General features: G+C 25.8%; 5 protein-coding genes and 4 non-coding genes across 9 annotated transcripts in view; 8 read left to right on the top strand and 1 right to left on the bottom strand.

Moving 5' to 3' along the window:
- The window catches only part of LOC122854529 (transcriptional regulator DEF1-like), a 101,235-nt gene that overhangs the window by 66,644 nt on the left and 13,844 nt on the right, over positions 1-20,747 (top strand). Inside the window, exon 6 of the mRNA XM_044155274.1 lies at positions 1,797-1,865. Coding sequence (XP_044011209.1) covers positions 1,863-1,865 — 3 coding nt within the window. The 5' untranslated portion in view covers positions 1,797-1,862. The remainder of the gene's footprint in view (positions 1-1,796; positions 1,866-20,747) is intronic.
- Positions 5,699-6,521, bottom strand: LOC122854534 (cuticle protein 7-like). The gene is made up of 3 exons (XM_044155281.1): positions 6,469-6,521; positions 6,074-6,314; positions 5,699-5,884 (listed from the first exon to the last, which is right to left on the bottom strand). The coding sequence occupies exons 1-3, from the start codon at positions 6,478-6,480 to the stop codon at positions 5,721-5,723; spliced, it is 417 nt and encodes a 138-aa protein (XP_044011216.1). The 5' UTR covers positions 6,481-6,521; the 3' UTR covers positions 5,699-5,720.
- Positions 11,369-13,444, top strand: LOC122854531 (tRNA N(3)-methylcytidine methyltransferase METTL6). The gene is made up of 6 exons (XM_044155278.1): positions 11,369-11,963; positions 12,057-12,202; positions 12,282-12,620; positions 12,836-12,887; positions 13,092-13,139; positions 13,341-13,444. The coding sequence occupies exons 1-3, from the start codon at positions 11,589-11,591 to the stop codon at positions 12,580-12,582; spliced, it is 822 nt and encodes a 273-aa protein (XP_044011213.1). The 5' UTR covers positions 11,369-11,588; the 3' UTR covers positions 12,583-12,620; positions 12,836-12,887; positions 13,092-13,139; positions 13,341-13,444.
- Positions 12,671-12,759, top strand: LOC122856053. Its single transcript, XR_006374123.1, has one exon. It is a non-coding gene; the product is annotated as a small nucleolar RNA snR60/Z15/Z230/Z193/J17 (small nucleolar RNA).
- On the top strand, positions 12,930-13,017 carry LOC122856054. Its single transcript, XR_006374124.1, has one exon. It is a non-coding gene; the product is annotated as a small nucleolar RNA snR60/Z15/Z230/Z193/J17 (small nucleolar RNA).
- On the top strand, positions 13,187-13,272 carry LOC122856055. Its single transcript, XR_006374125.1, has one exon. It is a non-coding gene; the product is annotated as a small nucleolar RNA snR60/Z15/Z230/Z193/J17 (small nucleolar RNA).
- LOC122856057 lies at positions 13,971-14,061 on the top strand. Its single transcript, XR_006374127.1, has one exon. It is a non-coding gene; the product is annotated as a small nucleolar RNA SNORD70 (small nucleolar RNA).
- Positions 17,053-17,602, top strand: LOC122854536. The gene is made up of 2 exons (XM_044155283.1): positions 17,053-17,168; positions 17,241-17,602. The coding sequence occupies exons 1-2, from the start codon at positions 17,154-17,156 to the stop codon at positions 17,532-17,534; spliced, it is 309 nt and encodes a 102-aa protein (XP_044011218.1). The 5' UTR covers positions 17,053-17,153; the 3' UTR covers positions 17,535-17,602.
- On the top strand, positions 18,451-20,690 carry LOC122854526 (alpha-protein kinase 1-like). The gene is made up of 2 exons (XM_044155270.1): positions 18,451-18,618; positions 18,716-20,690. Exons 1-2 carry the CDS (start codon positions 18,604-18,606, stop codon positions 20,534-20,536), a joined length of 1,836 nt encoding a protein of 611 aa, XP_044011205.1. The 5' UTR covers positions 18,451-18,603; the 3' UTR covers positions 20,537-20,690.

Below are 20,747 nucleotides of genomic sequence, written 5' to 3'. Positions count from 1 at the left end.
AAAAAAAAAAATATCATATTTCGAGTTGAATCAAATTTTTTTCCACTTCAAACTTCAAAGTACTCTTATTTTTTTTTTTTTTTCAGTAAAAATAAAAATAACAAAACTTTTTATATCAAAATTTTTAACACTGCATTTATTTGTTTTTATTTTGTTTTTTTTTTTTTTTTTTGTGTGTGGAAAAGTTTTAAAGGTTTATATGGCAAATTGTAAAAATAAATAAAAATAAATAAATTAAAAAATTTTATGATTGTATTGTGGGTAAATGTGATGTGACCACTGGGGAATATATACGCATATTCTCCAATCGTTTTTGGTCATGTTCCTCGAACATTCAAAATGGTCCATTGGGTAAACGGGTTGTACACGTGGCAATGTTTCACCGGAATTGGATTTAGCGATCGACATTTGGCTGGAAAATTTTCAAGCAGATCGACATTTTCCGTCGACGCTTAACAATTTGCATGATATGATCATTTTTCACGAGACACCATTTCATAATATACATTTTGAAAGCATAAAAATATTAAGCCCAGATATAAATATATATACTTCAATATACAATAAAATGAAATAATAAAAAAATAAAAATATTTAGCATACGCTGCATTTTATTTTAGTATATTTCAGTGACTATTGAATTCGTCAAAATACTCAGTGAACAAGCGATTTAACAAAACCATTCAAAACATATTTACATATTTCATTTATTTATATTTTTTTTTTTGTTTTTCCATACTTTCAATTTAACTTTGATAAAACTGAAATATATATACTCAATTGAATATTATGAAAGTTGTTTTAAACAAATATTTGTGTATTTGAAAAAATCATCGACATATTGAATTTTCATGTTACAAAAGCATGAAAAGTAAATATCAAAATTGAGATTTATGATTTGATTTATTTCAATGATAATTGAATATTTAAATATAACGAATATTTTTATATTACTAACACTATGGAATATTATTTCTTGCTAATATTTACAGTTAGGCTATATATCTTCTATGACATAACACGTCTCGAACACAGAACCAGAGTGAATGAGAGTAGGATATGTGCAATGAGTGTTTTTGAGTCACAAACAAGCATTGCTCAAATAGCCACATTAATCTTAATATTATAACAAAGCCAACAAAAGTAAATGGTCAACCAAGTTGAACCAGCGAAATTGCAAAATTAAATTACTAAAATTTTATTAAAATTTTCATTGGTTTATTTATTTTATTTTTCCTTAATTTTGATCAAGTGAAAAAACAGTGTTTTAGTCAGCCATTTGTTTTTTTATTTTTCAAACAATTTATCATTAAATAGAGAGTGATGATATTTTATGATTCATGATCATGAATGATTAACCAACAAGTCGAGTAGTCAAATCCAACTTTTCACTACTTTTGATAATATCTAGATAGACAGAGAAGGTGTCTACTGTCTGATGTTTGGTATATACGGTTCAATTTATCTGCAGAACCGTCGTTAATCATTCTTGTCCTAGGGGAATGATTGCAAGTGGTGCAAAGGACCCTAACGACATCGCTCGATAATGTCAACGCCATACCACTATATACATATATACATACACCTATTGTAGTCACTCGATTGTATGAGCACTTGCAAACGAGCTTGCGATATATCTCATTTTGCGTGTTTCACTTATCAAACAATTATCACAATAATAATAAAATTCCGAGGAAACTAGCATTATATGTCTTTTGAAAACATAATTATAACAAATTTTTATCGATATAATTAAATTTAATATTAATATTGTGCTTTTTCAATTATTGTTGCAGATGATTGGAATTCCAATGAGACCATGATATTCAATCTAGAATTTCCATCGTCAACGGGACAACAGAATGGTGAGTCGAACAATTTTTTTATTATATATATTGTTTCGATTTTTAAATGATGAAACTACTTTGTATCGTTTTATGTATTTTCTATCAAATTTTTAAGTCAATAAGTCAATTCGTACTCGATAAGCGTAATATTTTTAAGTCTAACTGAGATGAAAGATGAAAAGTCGACATTAAAATCCACCTGGGTATTAACCAAAATAAATTATAAACTTTATCAGTAGCTCAACACATGTTTATTTATTTATTTTTTTTTTCTATTTTCATTTTTATTTTGTTTTCATACTGACATGCAAGAGAAAAAAAAAAAAGTTTTAAATATTTTTTATATATATACGTAAACCACAACGAGTTTTTGGCACGGAAGCCGGATAAAAGAAAAACTTTTTTGCATTGAAAACGATATGTGTGCCTACGAAAGATTTTATAAAAAAAAATAAATAAATATATATACAGGTATATTATCTGTATCTATATTCCCTAGATTCCTGCACTGAGTAACTTATTTTATATGTATATACACACAGAGAGAATCTAGGATTGAAAACGTTCTCAACATATATTATTATTATTATTATCATTATAAGTCCACGAGGATATGATTCAATTTCAAAAACGAAGCTGCAACGATGCAAGCAGTAAGATTTTCTATATATATATACATACATACCTATGTACAACAACTATACAGTCTCAAAGAGTTATCATCTATACCATCGGAAAATCGTAGTTTGTACTATAAGGTTTTTGGCCAACATCCAAAATGGTAATGTAAGCCTTCACACGAGGTTACATTTAACTCTGTAAATTCACTTTTACCTTTTCCATCCTTGTGACTACTGCTTCAACTCCTACGTTGGCATCTGGACTGCAAAATATATGTATAAATTTTATATATACGCCTAAAAGACATAATCTATATATGTATATTACAAACCTACCTAGCCGCCACTAACTAAAAACATTCTGGCAACTCGATTAAGTTACAAAAAAAAATAATACTTTTCGCGCACTGTTAATCGACGAGGATCAGACGGGATATTTCTATGTGCTTGGTAATTTTTTTATACGAGTAATAGATAAATTAATTATATTTTTAGATAAAATATATAATTTGATGATGACAGTGATTAAAAATTAATATTTAAAATGATGTGAATGACATTTTTGATTTTGGTTGTTTGGTTATAGCAAGTAAGCAAGCAACCAACCAAGCAAGTGAATATCTTATGCAATACATCTTCTTGCTGAGAGCTCGCAGATGTATCTTGGCAAAGTACCAATATACTCTAATGTAAAACGCTTTCTATCTACCACCCCAAGAGACTGACTGGATGAAGCATATCGGCAAATTATTCGTTGTTCGTAAATTTACTATCTACGTCCAAGAAAGCACATTAGACATCACGTGATTTACATTTTATACTTGACTGCGTACATTAGATGTTGATATATTGAATCTACTATTTTTATATATATAAAATGTAAATTTATTGATGCATTATTACGTGACTGATCGTATTGATTGTTTACAAAAAGCTCAAATCTTTATATTCGATATAAGTCATCTTTATTCTATAATGAAAAATAGATTGAAATAGAAAATGTATTTGTTCTTTTGATGATAAAAACGTGTGTGTTCTTTTACAAAAAAGGCTCTTCAAACGGTTTTTGTATATTTCCCATACAAGATTGCCTATCTGTTAACTTTACAGCCCGAAAAGGATTTTACTTAAGTAAGGATTTTAAAACAAGTATCTCTAATGAATCTTCGCACAAGACGCGGAAAGTTTACGCTAGGTAAACGCTGGCAACATTTTTTTTTCACACTTTTTTTAAAAATTCTATTTGTTTTTTTTTCTCTTCTTTTCATGCTTGCTTGCTTGCTTGCTACTATCTTTTCAAAAGAAAAAAAAAATAATAATTATATAGTTATAAAAAAACTCATCAAACCCATTACAAACTTGATCCAGAATTCAGATAGACGCTAATGTTTTTACCAAAGTGATCGAATTTTTGTAAAACTTTGACTCAAGTCAATTGACTTGATTTAGTTATAAAAAATTAATAAAATTAAATGAAAAAATTTTCTGTTAAATCAAAGTATACATATATTTTTTTTATCTTCCTCTTATTTTTAATGCTGACGTGCAATTTTATTTTTAGTTGTTATTATTGATTCTATAGCCAAAAATAGCAATCTCGTATTTTCCAACAAGTTTTGTACTCAAGAATGAAAATACAGTACTTTTCTTTTATGTATATGTCTTAAACTAGTTTTCTTGAATTTCACAAAGATACAGTATGAAAAGTCTCGTCACGAATTTATTTTTCCCAATATATATATGGATTAGTTTTCCCGTGAATTTTCATCCAATGTCTAGTCATCCAAACTGATGGAAGATTTGCTCTCAAAGATCAAGTTTGATCGAATGTTGCACTGTACAATAAGGGACTACCTTTCAATACTTTTCCAATAATACATATATATATATTTTATATCTTTGTAACAATCTTGCTAATCAAGTTGAAAATTTTCAAACATATAGAAAATGCAATTCAACTTCATTTTCATTCAAAGAAATTAAGTCTTTATCTCTTTTCTCTTGATTTTTCGATTAATTAAAAGTTTTGCATTAACATTTCTATGGAGATAGCCTATTAAAGAAAAAAAATACAGCTTTACATTAAACTTTTTTTTTTCTTTTACTTGATAATAAATAAATTTATTGAGAAATATATTTCTATGGATTATTAAACTAGTTCAATTGTTTTTTTTAAATAGTATATACTAAATAAAAAAATTTAAATATACATTGAATAAATTTTTTCATGGAAATAAAAATAATAAATTTTCATTATTTACAAATGTTTTATATCAAGTTAAAAAAGTATAAAAGTTAATCTTTTTTTAATAAAGTTTATCATAAAATTTCAACATCAGAATAAGACAAGAAATAAAGCTAATGAATTTTCTCACACGACATCTTAAAACTTAATGCGCGGTTAACGTGAACAACTTTTCCATAAGCTTTTCAGTGAAAGCTCTTTAAAAGTTTTTCTTTTTTTTTTTTCTAACTCATTTTGAAAACTTGGTTATAACCAAGACAAAAAAGGGGAAAAAAATAGATCAAATTTATTATGATGAGTGTTTGATTGTTAACAAAGCAGCTTTTACTGAACATAGAAAAAAAAACAAAATAGATAACAAAAATAATAATTTCATGTTTTTATAAACCAATGTCAAATATGTAGCGATTAATTGGATAGACGAGTTTAACCTTCCGAAAAACATATCGTACAATCAATCATTATTTGATAAATTTTATTGAATAGACCTTTCATCTGAGTATCAAAATCCAATCGATAATATTTATTACGAAAGATGTCTGTATATGAATAATAATTTAAAAATAAAAAAACATGTACACAAGTATTTTGCATTACAGAGGATAATGGCCATTGAAATTCAATATTTGTATTTTATATGAGACATTGTTGAAGTTACGTGACTCAATATGTCTGGCTTGTCTTTAAATTTTCCTATTGATTGGCAAGCTTAACAATAGAAAGCTTCTTTATTTTTTTTTCCTCTCTATTATTTTGATCAGGACTTTCATTCAAGACCACTCAAATTTTTTTTCTTTAATCCTCAATCTGAAATGATGTACATTGATTACATTTATTTTATATATAAAACACTCGAGTTCACTGATGAAAACAACAATGTCAAGTCAATCAAAATTTATTTTATTATTCAATTACAATGTTCAATACATAATAAACAATAATTAACTTTATAAAAACATCCAACAATGCTGTGATAGTCCTGATAATAAATTTTTAAACAATTATATTTTAATAATGACCAGCATGATGTCCAGAATAAGCTCCATGATGATCATTGCCTCCAGAGTTGTGTACATGTGCAAAAAAACCACCATGTGGATCAGCATGATATGTTACAGTTCTTATATTTCCACCAGGTTCTTTGATTGAATATTCACCAGCAATATTTTGTCCTAATTAACAAAAATTCAAAAAAAAATTATACCATCACTCTAAATGAATTAATAACTTGATGACAATTATATTCTTGTTTATGAAATTAATGAAAATTTCATTAATTATCTTGTCATATAATCAAGGACAATTTCACATTGTTATGATAAGCTTTGGTATTTAGTAATGTCCTTTGAAACTATTATTACCATTTCGGTGCTCTTTCTGGCTATGATAATCGCCGGTATGATGATCCTCAATGCCATATGCAAACTCATATTTGGGATGAGCAACATAATCAACATTATGATGACCGTGCTTATCATGTACAACTACCTCATGTCCTGGACCCTCAACTGGTCCATAGAAATGAGCGTAACTGTGTGCGTGACCTCCTTCTACACCCTGTTCAAGTCCCATGAGTATAACAACCATCAGAATACCAACAAACTGCTTTTCGAGAATTTCATGTGTGTATAATATAAAAAATATAAAAATAAATTTAGTTCATAACAAAAATAATAAAAATATAATAAAAATAATTTTCATAAAATAACATTAAAGCTTTATTTCTATTTTATTAATATATAAAATTTAAATATACCTTTACTGCCATTTTTAATGTTGATCTAATCAGTTAGACAGTTAAAAACTTTGTGATGTATGTATCAATAATGTTGCCAGCTTTATTATATACTCTTGTCCCCTAAACTAATATTTTTTTTTTTTTTATTGAATTAGATTGCAATTAAAATAACAATATTAAATAAATAGAAAAAATTTGATAAATAAAAAAACATGCACCAATCAATTTAGTCTGTAAAATATTATATATTTTACAGACTACAATTTTTAATAAAGAAGTTGCAGAAAAGTAAATGAAGAAAAAAATAGAAATAAAAAATATTATGCAACATGTATACAATCAACATGCCGAAGTGATTGATTTAAAAAAAAATAGAAAGAATAGAAAAACAATTCTGTTCAATATCGAACGGCACAAATTCATCGAATCGTGAAAATAAAAAAACTAAAAAAATAAACGATTAAATTATTTTCTATACGTATATTATTTATATTAGATTAAAAAAAAAAACTAGTTAAATTCTCTGATAATTAAATTGCTTCTATTTTATCATAATAAAGTTGTCTATGTAATATTTTAATTTATCTTCATTAATAATAATTATTAAATAATTAATGAGTAAATTTACAAGTATGCAATTTGTGAATTTTGCAAATGTTGTTATTTTGTCAAAGTAGTGATTTGTAATTGGCAAGTGTTAAAGCTGAGTTTGGCAAAATTTTAGTTTGAGCCAAATGATGCTTGCGTCACATATTTAGACAACATTAATTTGTAAAAGCTCTTGTAAATTTACAAACATTTATTGCAAAGTTAAAGATAATTCCTTACCATGTATATACATATGTTTTGAATAAACATTTTCAAATACGAATATACACATTTTAGTAAATATAACATCAGAAAATCCTTTTACTATTTACTTAAAACTCTCTAAACCTCTAAAATGCGTAATTATTACGTTAACGTTGTTTGCTTATTATCATTCAACAACAATTAATATTTACATAATAGAAAAAAAATAAATATATATCGGTCTAAATAAATAGTATTTAACACTTTACATCACAATACCCAAGTGGAATTGAATCACTTCAACCGTGCGGAACATTGTTGTATAAGAAAAACCACACTGTTGATTTTTCATTGAAAAAAAAAAAATTGTCACAATAAGTATAACAATAAATAATTCAATCGGCTGTGACGATATATAAGAGTCAAAGAGAATGTGAAATGAATAAAAAAAAAAAGTATGTTTATTTCTTAGAAAATAAACTTGATTTTTTTTGTTAACAAAACACTTGTCAAGGTATTATGCTTTGATAAAATGAAATTTAAAAAAATTGATAATAAATATATTCTTTCAAGTAACTATAAAATTATTATTAAAAAATTAAATTTAATAAATAAAAAATTAAATTGCTATAATGAAATTTTAGAGGTATATTTTTCTGTATATAGATTGTCATGAAAAGTCGTATTTTTTAAGTTTATTTATGAGTATGGACGTCGTAACAAGTATCCAACAGAATAGCCATTTTTTTTTCCTTGTGGTTTGTGAAGGAGATGACACGTAGAAACTACACCATAATAATCTGAATGGTACTTGATGTATACCATAGAAAAACTCGTAAATATACTATAGTCATCCAGCAAAATATTTTTTTTTCTCTTTTTTTTCTACCCTAGTCACTGATGTTAAGAAATTTGGAATTCAAAGTGACCATCAATGGGATTCTGTGTACGATCGTAAAATTCACGATAATAAAGTTCACCCATGCTTCCGCATGGTTGTCAATAAAAAAAAATGTTTGTTGAAATATATATATATGATAAAACTGTATATTCATAAAAGAAGTCATTGTTTTATTTTTATTTTATGCGTTGTTAAAAAAAGATTTATCAGTTTATATACATTTTTTTTTTTAGGGACACATTTGTGTGCTCTAAATATGTGATGTGTTTTGTATAAAAAAATATATATCCCAGTGGGTTGCTTGATTGCTTCAGGGTTCCAAGAAAATATATAAATATGTTATATATAAAAATATGAAATCATGTGCACCAAATTTTTTGCTGGTCATAATATATTTTTTTATATCTAGCAATTTATTTATTGTCCTTTTATATTTATTTATTCATTATTCTATTTTTTTTTTTTGTTTTTTTTCCAAATGTAAAAGGTCAAATTTGTAATTTAATTAGCATGAAAAAAAGTTATTTAAAATTATAAAAATAGTCATGTTAAATTTGGAAAAGAAAATCCAATATCAATTTTTTTGTCATTGACGAAAATGTCATGTAGTATGGTCCTTCATACGACCTCTACATTATATCATAAAGTTATTGATATGGAATAGAGGCGTGTTACTTTTTATGACAATGGCTGAACCTTGAATGGTCGTCCTTGTCAACAGCATCACGATTGTCACTCTTTCGGCTTTCAACAAAATCTTTATCATTTTCTATATACATATTTGTCAGCTTTGAATGATGATATGATGCTAAAAGAGACTGTGTAGATAAAAAAATAAATAAATGATAAAATAACAAAAAACAAAAAAAAATAAAAAGTAAATCTATAGTTTACGTGATAACGTCGTGGTCTTGAGAATTATATAACTTGGTAAACGCAATCTTTGGATAACTGTGTCTTGTCAAACGGACCATTTTTGCATTTGCCTCAGGCACAAAACGTGAGAATTTATGCATTCACGATACTGACTTTTTGTTCTTTCGAATTTTTGTATATAAATTTTAGAAACAAAACCAATAAAAAGAAATACTTGTCACGATTTTACTGATATAAAAATTTCAATTAAAGTTTTTTTACTTATTCAATTTTTTTAACTATGTTTTTTGATTTTGTTTCTTTTTTAAAATTTAACGGTATATTTCTATTAATTTTTTATTTATTTATTTATTTTTTTCCCTCATCATATTATTGAAATAAAATATCCAATTTAAAGCTTTTGAATTGAAAAACTGACTCATGTCAAATGCAATATATTGCAACTATGAATTATAAATTTATATATAATAAATAAATACTCTTATTGAAAGTATTTTCTATAAAATATAAAAATTATAAATTTATTTCATTTTAACACATATTTTTTTATATTGAAAAATTATTTTATTTTTTATTTTTCTTTTAAAGTGGTAAAATGAGATAATAGTTTTAAAAGCTCACATATTTCATTTGTGCTTCATTGATTTTAATAGCAGTGTATGTTTTTTGTCATATTTTATTGATGACTGAGTCGTAAAATTACGGTTCTTGTTCACATCACATAATTATATAAATTAATAATGAAAAAAGAGAAAAAAAAAAAACTCAAATCAAATTTGTTTTATAATAAAAAAATTATTTAACGAGTAATTTTAAACTGAAAAAAATTAAATTTAATGAAAGCAATTTTTAATTATATCAAATTTATAAATTAATAAAATTCATAACAATATTCATTAAATAGTAAAAAATAATACATGTAATTATGAATATATTATCAAACAAATTTCATCCATAAATTTTAAATTTTAAATAATATTTATCAATCAGCATAAGATATTAATTAATAAATACCAATTAAATATTTGTCATCAAATTGGTATTTATTAGATTGATGACTCATCAATCTAATTTACAAAAAAATATATATACATATAAATCAATGATATATTTTATTCAAATTGAATTTCATAGTTAATAATGTAGGTATATTAAATTTTGGAAATAATGAATTTTGCAATTTATGATAATATATAACTTTTTCATAATACCATGATGAGACTTATAAGTTAAAATATATTTATCAAAAAGTGAATTTCGATTATTGAATTCATGTCATGTAATTATTCATAACGCTTTGTCACAACTCGACTCTATCGTTGTTGGTAATACGTTTTAAAATTATTCATGGAGTATTATCGATTCATTGCCATTTCCACTTAATTTTCACCTAAATATAAATAAATTTATAAAGTTAAAGTAAATTTTAACTTGTTAAAAATTTATTTATTTATTAAATATATTCAACGGTTTTTTTTTTTTCAATTTTACTATCTGCAGTATTTATTTGTTATATTATTTATTAACTTGGAGTTATTGATTATCATATTTGGTGTATTTTTAAAAACCATTATTCAGTGATAGTAAGTGTGATAAATGAATAAAATTCTACAGCATAAAATGGTTAAAAAATATATATCAGTTTGCCAGGTCGACCCTTGAATTTCGGGTGTCTCAGCTGAGCGTGTATGTTTCTCAAGGAGATGATAAAAAAAAAAAAAAAAAACGAATAGACCACTTGAAATCATTGAAGCGTTCCATCTAAATTTCTAGTTGATGGAAAAAGTGGAATGAGTTTCGTGTTCTGTCACCGAGTTGACTCAATTCTTTTTCATTTATATTTGATTGAATACAATTTTTTTTTTAATCAATATAAATTACGTGTTAATATTAAATATATTTTCTAATTTTATTTTTTTTGCATCAATTAAGAATTATTTTAATAAAACAAATTTTATAATATTTTTTTTTCATCATTGAATTATTTATTCTATCAACAATTATTTTTTGAATTATTAAACTTTATTATCGTCTTTATTTAATTTTTCTCATTGTATTTTTAATTATCTTAAAAAGTAATTTTTAAAATCCGTAATTTATTTATTTTTATTATTCATTGTTTCAAATTATATATTTAATAATTGAAAAACTATGACGTCTGCTAGTTTTTAACTAACATGTGAAAAAAAATATTTAATTAAATTAAAACCGTAGCCATTGTCGGAAGTACATGTGACGTCATCTGTTGATATTTCTAAACATTAAATACTAGTTCGCCCTAGCTCTCCCCCCCCCTCTCTCTCTCTCTCTTTGACACGTAAGCCGACCTGTCTCTGCCGTCGCTACCGTCTCAACCCAGCCCAACCCAGCCCATCGAAAAATTATCAAATCTCGTCCATTTTAATTCCAGACTCGTTGGTAAGCACTTGTCTAATAGTTCTCTCACTAATAAAAGTAAATTTTTATATAATTAAATTCATTTTGAAATAAAATCAAATTACATAAAATATTGGTGCATTATGATTAAATAATAAATATTAAAATCATATTGATTAATTTAATATAAAAAATGTCTGAAGACGAAAAAATAAAATCATTGCCTGGCCACGAGGCCAAGCATCTAACGCCATTAGAACATGAAAAAATGCTTGCTCAAAATTCACGTTTAGTATCAGAATATCAAGCAAATAAATTAGAACAAGAAGCACAAAAAAATTGGGATTTATTTTATAAAAGAAATGATACAAGATTTTTTAAAGATCGTCATTGGACGACACGTGAATTTCATGAGTTAATTGATGATGAAAATTGTGAAGAAGGTAAATCAATACTTGAAGTTGGTTGTGGCGTTGGAAATTTAATTTATCCCCTAATTGAGGATGGATTAAAATTTAAGAAAATATTTGCTTGTGATTTATCACCAAGGGCTGTTGATTTTGTCAAGGTATGGTAAAACTTTTTAATTTAATCTTACACGTTTATTTTATTCTTAAATTGAATAATTAATAATTTTTTTAATTCTTTTCTACTATTACAGAGTCACAAATTATTTAATCCTGACAAAATTGAGGCATTTGTAACTGATATTACAAATGAAAATTGTTTTTCTAATATCAATGGTGGTGTCGACACAGCAACTTTGATATTTGTTTTATCAGCAATTCATCCAGATAAATTTGAGAGGTAATTTATTTTACTATAAATTTTTAACTTGACCAACCACGTGGCAATTTTATTAATTTAATTTTTAAAATTGTAACAGAGTTGCCAAGAATTTATACCACGTGCTCAATCAAGAAGGAGTTGTTCTTTTTCGTGACTATGGTCTTTACGACATGGCACAAATAAGATTCAAGCCTGGTAGTAAAATTGCTGATAATTTCTACACAAGACAAGATGGTACACGAAGTTACTATTTTTCAACTGATGAAGTTGATCGTATTTTCATGAATGCTGGTTTTCAAAAGCTATCATGTTCGTATGTTCAAAGACGTACTGTAAATCCAAAAGAACAAATTGATGTACCACGAATATTTGTTCAAGCCAAATATAAAAAAACTTGAAAAGCTACCACGTGGACAAGAAATAAAAAATTAAAATGGTATGTAATTTTAATAATCTTTATTTTAATTAATTAAATTTTTGTATATTTATTTTTAACATGATGATTTCATAGTTCAACTGATCGACTCGTGATGTACACACTAAGCAATGTCTTTCGCTCCTATCTGATACCATTTAATTAAATAAATATATAAATGTTTCAAAGCTCTTTTATTTTATGCTACAATAATTATTTTTTAATTTGTGTTACAGAATTAAACAATGGCAACAATATTTGGCTCATTTAAAAAGGAACATAATTATGGTGAGTTGAATTTATAACTTGATAGTTTTTTTATTTTTAAATCCATTCAACATGATGATTTCATAGTTCAACTGATCGACTCGTGATGTATACACTTAGCAATGTCTTTCGCTCCTATCTGATACAATTAAAACAAATTTAAATATATATTGTTTTGATGATTTTAATTAATGCTATAATAATTTTCTTTAATTTATTTTTCAGATCAAAGAAACACGATTTTGTAGCTCTGTGAAATGAAAGATAATTATGGTGAGTTGAATTAAATTTACAATTTAATAATTAATATTTTTCGAGACGTATTTTACATGATGATTTCATAGTTCAACTGACAAATGTTGATGACACACTTAGCAATGTCTTTCGCTCCTAGCTGATTAGCCTTATTTTATCAAATAAATTAAAATACATCTTGATGAACTTGATGCTAATCAAAATTTTTGTTCTTTACAGAAATTTGTGGAAAAAACACCCAGAAGCATTGGCCAATTATCACCAGCTCCATCCCATGAGGTAATATTCATTTTTAAATTTAAATTTTTATCAGTCTTTTTTTTTTTTTTTTTTTATTGATATGATGATTTAAAAAGTCAGTTCTGCTACTGAGTGCAAGTGAAGACAATTAGACTCCTGAGAGATTTTACTTTATCAACAATAAATAAAAAATTGATGATTTAGACACGTGTACTAACAACTTGTTTTCTATTTTATTTTAGATCATTTTGATGGATGACTGAATGGCTAATCGACCAATAATATATACGTTCAACACTTTCTCTGTGTGAGGTAATTTAAAAAAAAATTATTCTATATATTTAACAATAGATTATTTATATTATATGATGATTTAAAAAGTCAGTTCTGCTACTGAGTGCAAGTGAAGACAATTAGACTCCTGAAGCAATTAAAAACTATTGATTAATATATTTTTAAAAAATTAAAACACCACTAATTGAATCTTTTTCTTGTCAATTTTCAGATAAACTGGTAAACTGGCTATTGATGAAGTAATCATGATAAAAAGACTAAAAAATATAAGGTAAATTTGAAATAGAATATTAATAATTTTTGTTTATTAAATCAGTATTTTTTCAATGATGTATATATTCGGTATTGAAATAATTTAATGATATTAAAAAAATATTTTCGTCACTACCACTGAGAAAATATTTGCTGATTAAATAATTTATATTTAAACTGTTAACCCAAATTCAATGTAACTAATTGAAATTTTTATTTTTTCAGCTGAACAGTCAATTGAATTATTCCAAGTTATTAACAACAGCATCTTAATCACAAGGTAATTTTCCATTAAATTTTATCAAATGATTATGAATTTAATTTACTTGAAAAATATATTTGCTCAATGATGACAAAAAACACTTGAGGAGGGTAATATACTCGATCTGTTAACGTCATATTTTTGAGAATCAAAAATATAATTTATCTTGGGATTAAGTTCCCCAGGTTAATGATATGATGATTTGTTGAGAATTTATGAATTAACAGTCTTGTACTTTGCAGTGGCTCCGATGATCAATGATTATGAGAGCTGAGGGCAAATATTAAATAAACAAAAATATCCATTTAAACAATTTAAATATTATCATGTTAATAATTTTTATATTAATTGTTGTGTTATAGAAATTATCCAGCCAATCTTCGAATGATGACACTAGCTGTAACACATGCTGTTGCTTCTTATGATGATCAAAGTAATAATTTATTTCAACTTGATTAATTAATTAAATTTATAAATACTTATGATGAAACACGTAACTGAATCTTCCATGAATGATTTTATTTTTTTAAACATGTATTTAGCTCTAACTGATACAATTAATTTATCAATTTAATTATTCAATTAATTTGATTACCAAAACTAATTTGTATATTTTCTTTATTTCATTTTAGATGCTGGGATTAATCAACTAAAAGAAATAAAAAAACATATTTGTAATAAAAATTGATTGACTACTTGATAATAAAAAAAATTACTTGAAAATTATTTAAACAATGTATTAATTTTTTCACTTACCTTTTCAATAAAATAAATTATTAATTTTTATTGCTGATTCGATAAATTAATATGACACTTTACTTTTATAAATTTATTATGAAAGTAAATCTTTATTTTCACTCAGTTTAATTGCAAATAAAAACTGCTATAAATTTTTTTAACTTACTTATTTTTTGCGATTATGATATGAATTATTAATATTTAGAAAAAAAAAACTAAATTAGAGAATGATGGCTTAGTTGATGTCGTCTTACTCATTAAGAATACTTTCGTATATAGTGAAAACCAGAAAAGCGTTTTGTTGAAAAACGAAAGCTGATGGCCTGAATGTTTTTAGTATAAACATTCAATGTCAATCCAGTATTATTTTTATTTTATTTTTTAAAATTGTTTTTACTTTTTTTTAAATTAATTTTTATGCTCTACATTTATTATTTATTTCATATTACATATGAAAAATTTCAGTTGATAAATAAAAAAGAAAAATAGCTGTCAATGAACTGTAATGAAACTGCAGATAGTTAATAATGTCGAGTCGTTACAAACAAGGATTGAGAAAGTATATTACAATTTGACAATTTAAAGTGCAAATTAAATTATAAATTTATCAATGCTATTGTTCTTCATTTTATTAAATATATATACATGACTTTCTCATTACTAACAATTTATTTTAAATTAAAAAAAAAACAAGTATTCAAAATACAAATATTTTATTGTTATATCAATAGATAAATTTTATTTAAAATTATTTACTCAATTCATAAAGTCCAATTATTGCTGCTTCATTTTGTGCCAATGTTTCTGCTGACATTGGTGGTTTTATTTGTTCATCATAATTAAATCTATCAAGAGCAAAATGCCTGCAAAAACAAAATTATTAAAGTCCATTAATTTTATTCAATTTTGTTGTAAGTAAATAAAGTATTTTATTTTTTTTGCTTTTAAATGAGTTGGTTAATACCTGTTTTTAAATGCAACAACGCAGGTAATAAGCATTGACCCAATTACTATTGGATATCGAAGCTTGCCGAAATTCGTTATCCCCATGGTATTTACTTTTTTTTTTTAATTTAAAAAGCTATTGTTTAAATAAATGGACTTAAATAAATGTGCAATAATCTGTTGACAGGCTAGAACATACACTTGTTTTTTTTTTTTTTTTTATTAATACACACACATTTACGGTTGTATAAAATGAACACAAACACACGTATGAACTTTTCGAAACTAATGGTTATTCTCGCTAGAGTTCACTTCAATCGTGAATAGCTGTTATTATCAAATGAAATTAAAATGAAAATTAATAGAATTGTAATAATTCTTGTTTGTTGAATAATGTATCATCAGTATTTTTTTTTATTTTCTTTTTGCAATCACCAACGCCAGTAGTAATTGCGAGTATATATTTTATAATTTTCGAAAAATTTTTAATAACGTTTCGACGAGCTGTTAGTAATTTTTTCGAAAAATAAATTCAACAAGTTTTTTTTCCCTTTTAACGCTTATTTGTTTTATGATTGATATATAATAATCTATACAAATTATTATAATTAATTTTTTTTTTTTTATTGATGAATACTTGTCGTAGTTCATCAAAAATTTTTTTCTCTTCAAAAAATAGTCAAATTAAATATTTAAAAATCCAAGGTTGACATCATTTCTTTTAATCACGACATAGTCCTTGAGATAATATGCAAAATATATAAATTATATTTAAATTTATAAATATTCTGTATCACCTTGTTATTTTCAGGGTGAAAAAAAATAAATTTCCAAGAATAAAAATGTGCATTTTAAATATCTAAACTCCTTCATTAATCTATCTTCTCTATCTATCAATGAAAGAAAAAATAAAAAACAAAAAAAGTTCTGACATTCGCAGTCAATTAAAAAAAACTAGTTGCATCGACGTTATCTTTAACACGTCATTTTGCATAGAAGAAAGAGCTTATCCGTGTTTGGACAACCGCCAAAAAGTTGTTTATTGCCTCATTCACCAGACCCAGACAGTGTTATGCATCCTGCACGTGATTCAAATATCCTTATGAAAAATCAAGATCATCAAGTATCTGAGAGCATCATCTATTTAACGTTAAGTATATATATTTTTTTTTGTTTCCAATTTTTTTTATTGATCTATCAGGATGTGATTTTGGTATATAAAGGGGTCCCAATAATCCAGTAAGTATCATTCACTCAACAAGCATTCTAGAAGAATCAAAACAACCAAACCAACCACAAAAATGAAATTCATCATTGTAAGTATACATTTATTACAACAATTGTTTAAATAATTATATTGTATTTAATTTAATTTACTTTATCTTCAGGTAATTGTCATGTTTGCCTTTGTCGCTTTGGCAATGGCTGAAAGTGCCAGTGGCAGTGTAAAGGCTGAAGAACCAGTAGCACCAGCAACAAAAGTTGAAGAGCCAGAAGCATCAGACAAAGTTACTGAACAAGCTAGAGACAAACGTGGATATGTTCTTGGTACATACACTTACAATGAACCAATTGTCTACAGCTCATATCCAACTGTATACCGTACAGCTCCAGTTCACTATGCCAGAACTTACACTTATCCATCATTCTACTCACCATACGAATCCCATGTTGTCTTGTAAATAATTTACAAAATTATATCCACGACAACAACAAGTTAAAAATGAAAAAAAAAAAAACTCATCACAAGGACAATTTAACAATCATCTTTTTTTTTTTTTCTTTTCCATGAATAAATAATTTTTAATCATTTGAAATTTTGTTTGTTTTTATTTCTTATTTATAAATTTTTATTTTTTCTCTAATATATTTATTTTAACAGTCAAAGAATTTCTAAAAGTCTTGAGAGATTTGGCATGAATACAAATTAAAGCGGAAAAAAAAAATATAATAAAGTTAAATCATGAATGTGTAACAAGCGCTGTATCTAATAGATTTTTCTGACAGAAATAAGTGAGTCATTCTCGTTAAGTACTTTATTTAATATTAAATTTGTACGTAATCAAATTGTTGCACAATGTAATGGCTTGTTTATATATTTCGTTAAAAGATGAGCATTACATTATGTTTTATCATGAAGACCAAAAAATTACTTTCACTGGTAAAACGTCAGTAACGTGTTGAGAATTTATGATTTTATTTATCATGTAATCATGCTTGTTGTTTTTTTTCAAATCGATAACATTATATTAATTTTTTTTTCAATTTTTCTTATAAACTAATTTAATCATTTATTTTTTTATTTAATTTATGATTGTTTACTTAAAAATTAAATTAAATCAACTTTTTTAATTTATTTTGTTTTAAATGAGATGGTCAAATAGATTGTTCGAATCTTCATTAAATATTCAACATGTAAATTATATTATTAATTAATGTATCAGACTTTCAACCTTGAACGTGCTAAAGACTATTATATCGTTATGGCGGATCTGTAACACTATTGCTCAAGTTATGTCGAAGAAAGTCTATTGTAATTCGTGAAATGTCGTCATAAGAACAGTATTTATATTTGTGCGGGTATGGCAATGGTTTTAGTTGACACTGGCGTGTCCATTGATGAGGAATTTATTAACGTATGACAAATGTAAAATATCCTCAGGACAGTGAAGTGTTTATTTTATTTAAAAAAAAATATATTTATAAATATTTGAATAAAGTGATAAAGGATTAAATAGCACCAGAAACAAAATGAATTTATCTGTGGTAAGTAAATTAACTCAATTTATATTTTATTTAAAAAAAAAATATATATCTATATATATTTACAGTTATTACATTTTGTTTTTTTTTTTAATTTCAGATAATTGGATTGCTGGCAATTTATTGCTCGTTGGCATTAGTCAACTCAACTGACAAACAAAAAACTTTAGAAAATTCCGAAAATGCTATTAAAGATTTGATTGAGATGGAGAGTGACAAGGATGCACCAGAGAGTCAAAGAAAACGTGATTCTGGTTATTATTATTCAAGGCCAAGTAGACCAAGTAGACCGTCAGGTTCTAAAGTTAAATTTGGACCAAGATTACCAAGTCAAAGAGTAAAACCATTTAATCGTTATGGGCCTCCAAATTATTCAAGTCAATCACACAGCAGACCTCCTGGACAATCACTATTTGAAGTTCCAAGTCCAATAAGAAATATTGATTTCATTGAATCTAATCCAATATCAAATCAAAATAACATACCAACTAGACAAAATTTACCAAATTATTTACCACCAAAAAATCAAAAACCACCAAAAACTTCATCACCTATAGCATTTCAACCAAGTCGTCCAATTACATTTTCCAATAACCAAGAAAATAATTTTTTTCCAAATTCATTTCCTCAACGTGAAAATTTAATCCAGCATCCGTCTCCAGAATCATTGGCATCAGATGAATCACTATTTCTTTCTCAAAATGCTCAAAAAATAGCACAGCTATATGAAACACCAGCAACAAATTTAAATTATCCACCATATGAAGATTTTGAAAATTCAGATACAAATACAAAAAATCCAAGTAATCAATTTCGAATAATTGTTCCTGATCCAATACAAACATCACAACAACAGCAACAACAACAACATGATCAACAAAATATTCAAGGATTTAATGGACCAATACCAGCCTATTCAAATGGTATACTAGAATCACCAAGGATATTGGAGCGTTTACAATCACAGGAAAAGGATCGTATCATCGTACAATTACAACAGGCATTAGCATCACAAACACAAGATTCAACATCTGATTATCTTAGGTATGCCCAAAATTATGGACAAACAATAAACAATGAAAATACATTATTATCATCAATTGGTACTCAGACGTCTCAGTTAGATAAGCCGAATGAATTCAACAACCAAGGTCATCACAGTGTGCCATCATTTGGTAGTGAAAGTACATCATCATCATTTGGACCGTCATCTCTTGGAGCAACTGGTCTAACATTTCAAGGTCATCATTTGAATTTTCCATTCACTCATAGTTTCTCACAGGATACTCCATCAATAACAACAACAACACCATCATCAATAATATCATCGTCAAATAATCAACCTCATCATGATAATGGTAACAATCAAGGAAATAATATACCATCAGTCTCAAATCCTTTTCCTCAATACGGTGGCTTTGTACCAACATTAATAACAGGCACAAATTATCATCAAAATTTTCCAAATTATGGTACAAATTTTGTTTCTTCAAATACACCAAATAAACCAGGACAATCAACAGACACATTACCAACTCATTTTGCAATACCACTACCTACATTATTGCCAGAATTTAAACCAATTAATACTGGATCAACTTTGTCAAATCCAAATTTAGGTAAACCTTCTTTTATACCACCAATAACACGTCCACAAATACCATTTAATAATATTCATCCAATTCATCCAATTCAACCAATAGTACCAATTGTTTCAACTCAAAATCATGCTCATCCAACTTATGGTATACAACCAACAACACTTGTTAATCCAATTTTAGTTAAACCAGTTAAGCCAGTTTATCCACTCTATTATTATCAAAATATTGCTTATCCATTACGAAAACCCTCATTACCATTATCACCCTGGAATTATGCACCTGCATATCCACAAAGAAAATCATCAAAAATTTGGAAATAGATCAACTTTGTTTTTGTTTATTAATTAATGTCTTTATTAGCACGTTGTTTTTATTCTCGATGATACCGAGGTTGTACATATATCATATACTATTATTTATTTATAAATTTTTTTCTATTTTAATATACATTTATTCTAAAAAAAAAAAAAAAAATATGTATCTATTATAATTTAAATTTAATTCTTGTTATTCATTAAAAAAAAAAAGAAA

Source organism: Aphidius gifuensis, linkage group LG4 (genome assembly GCF_014905175.1).
Source record: "Aphidius gifuensis isolate YNYX2018 linkage group LG4, ASM1490517v1, whole genome shotgun sequence".
Lineage (NCBI taxonomy): Eukaryota > Metazoa > Arthropoda > Insecta > Hymenoptera > Braconidae > Aphidius > Aphidius gifuensis.
This window is presented reverse-complemented; position numbering and strand designations above follow the sequence as displayed.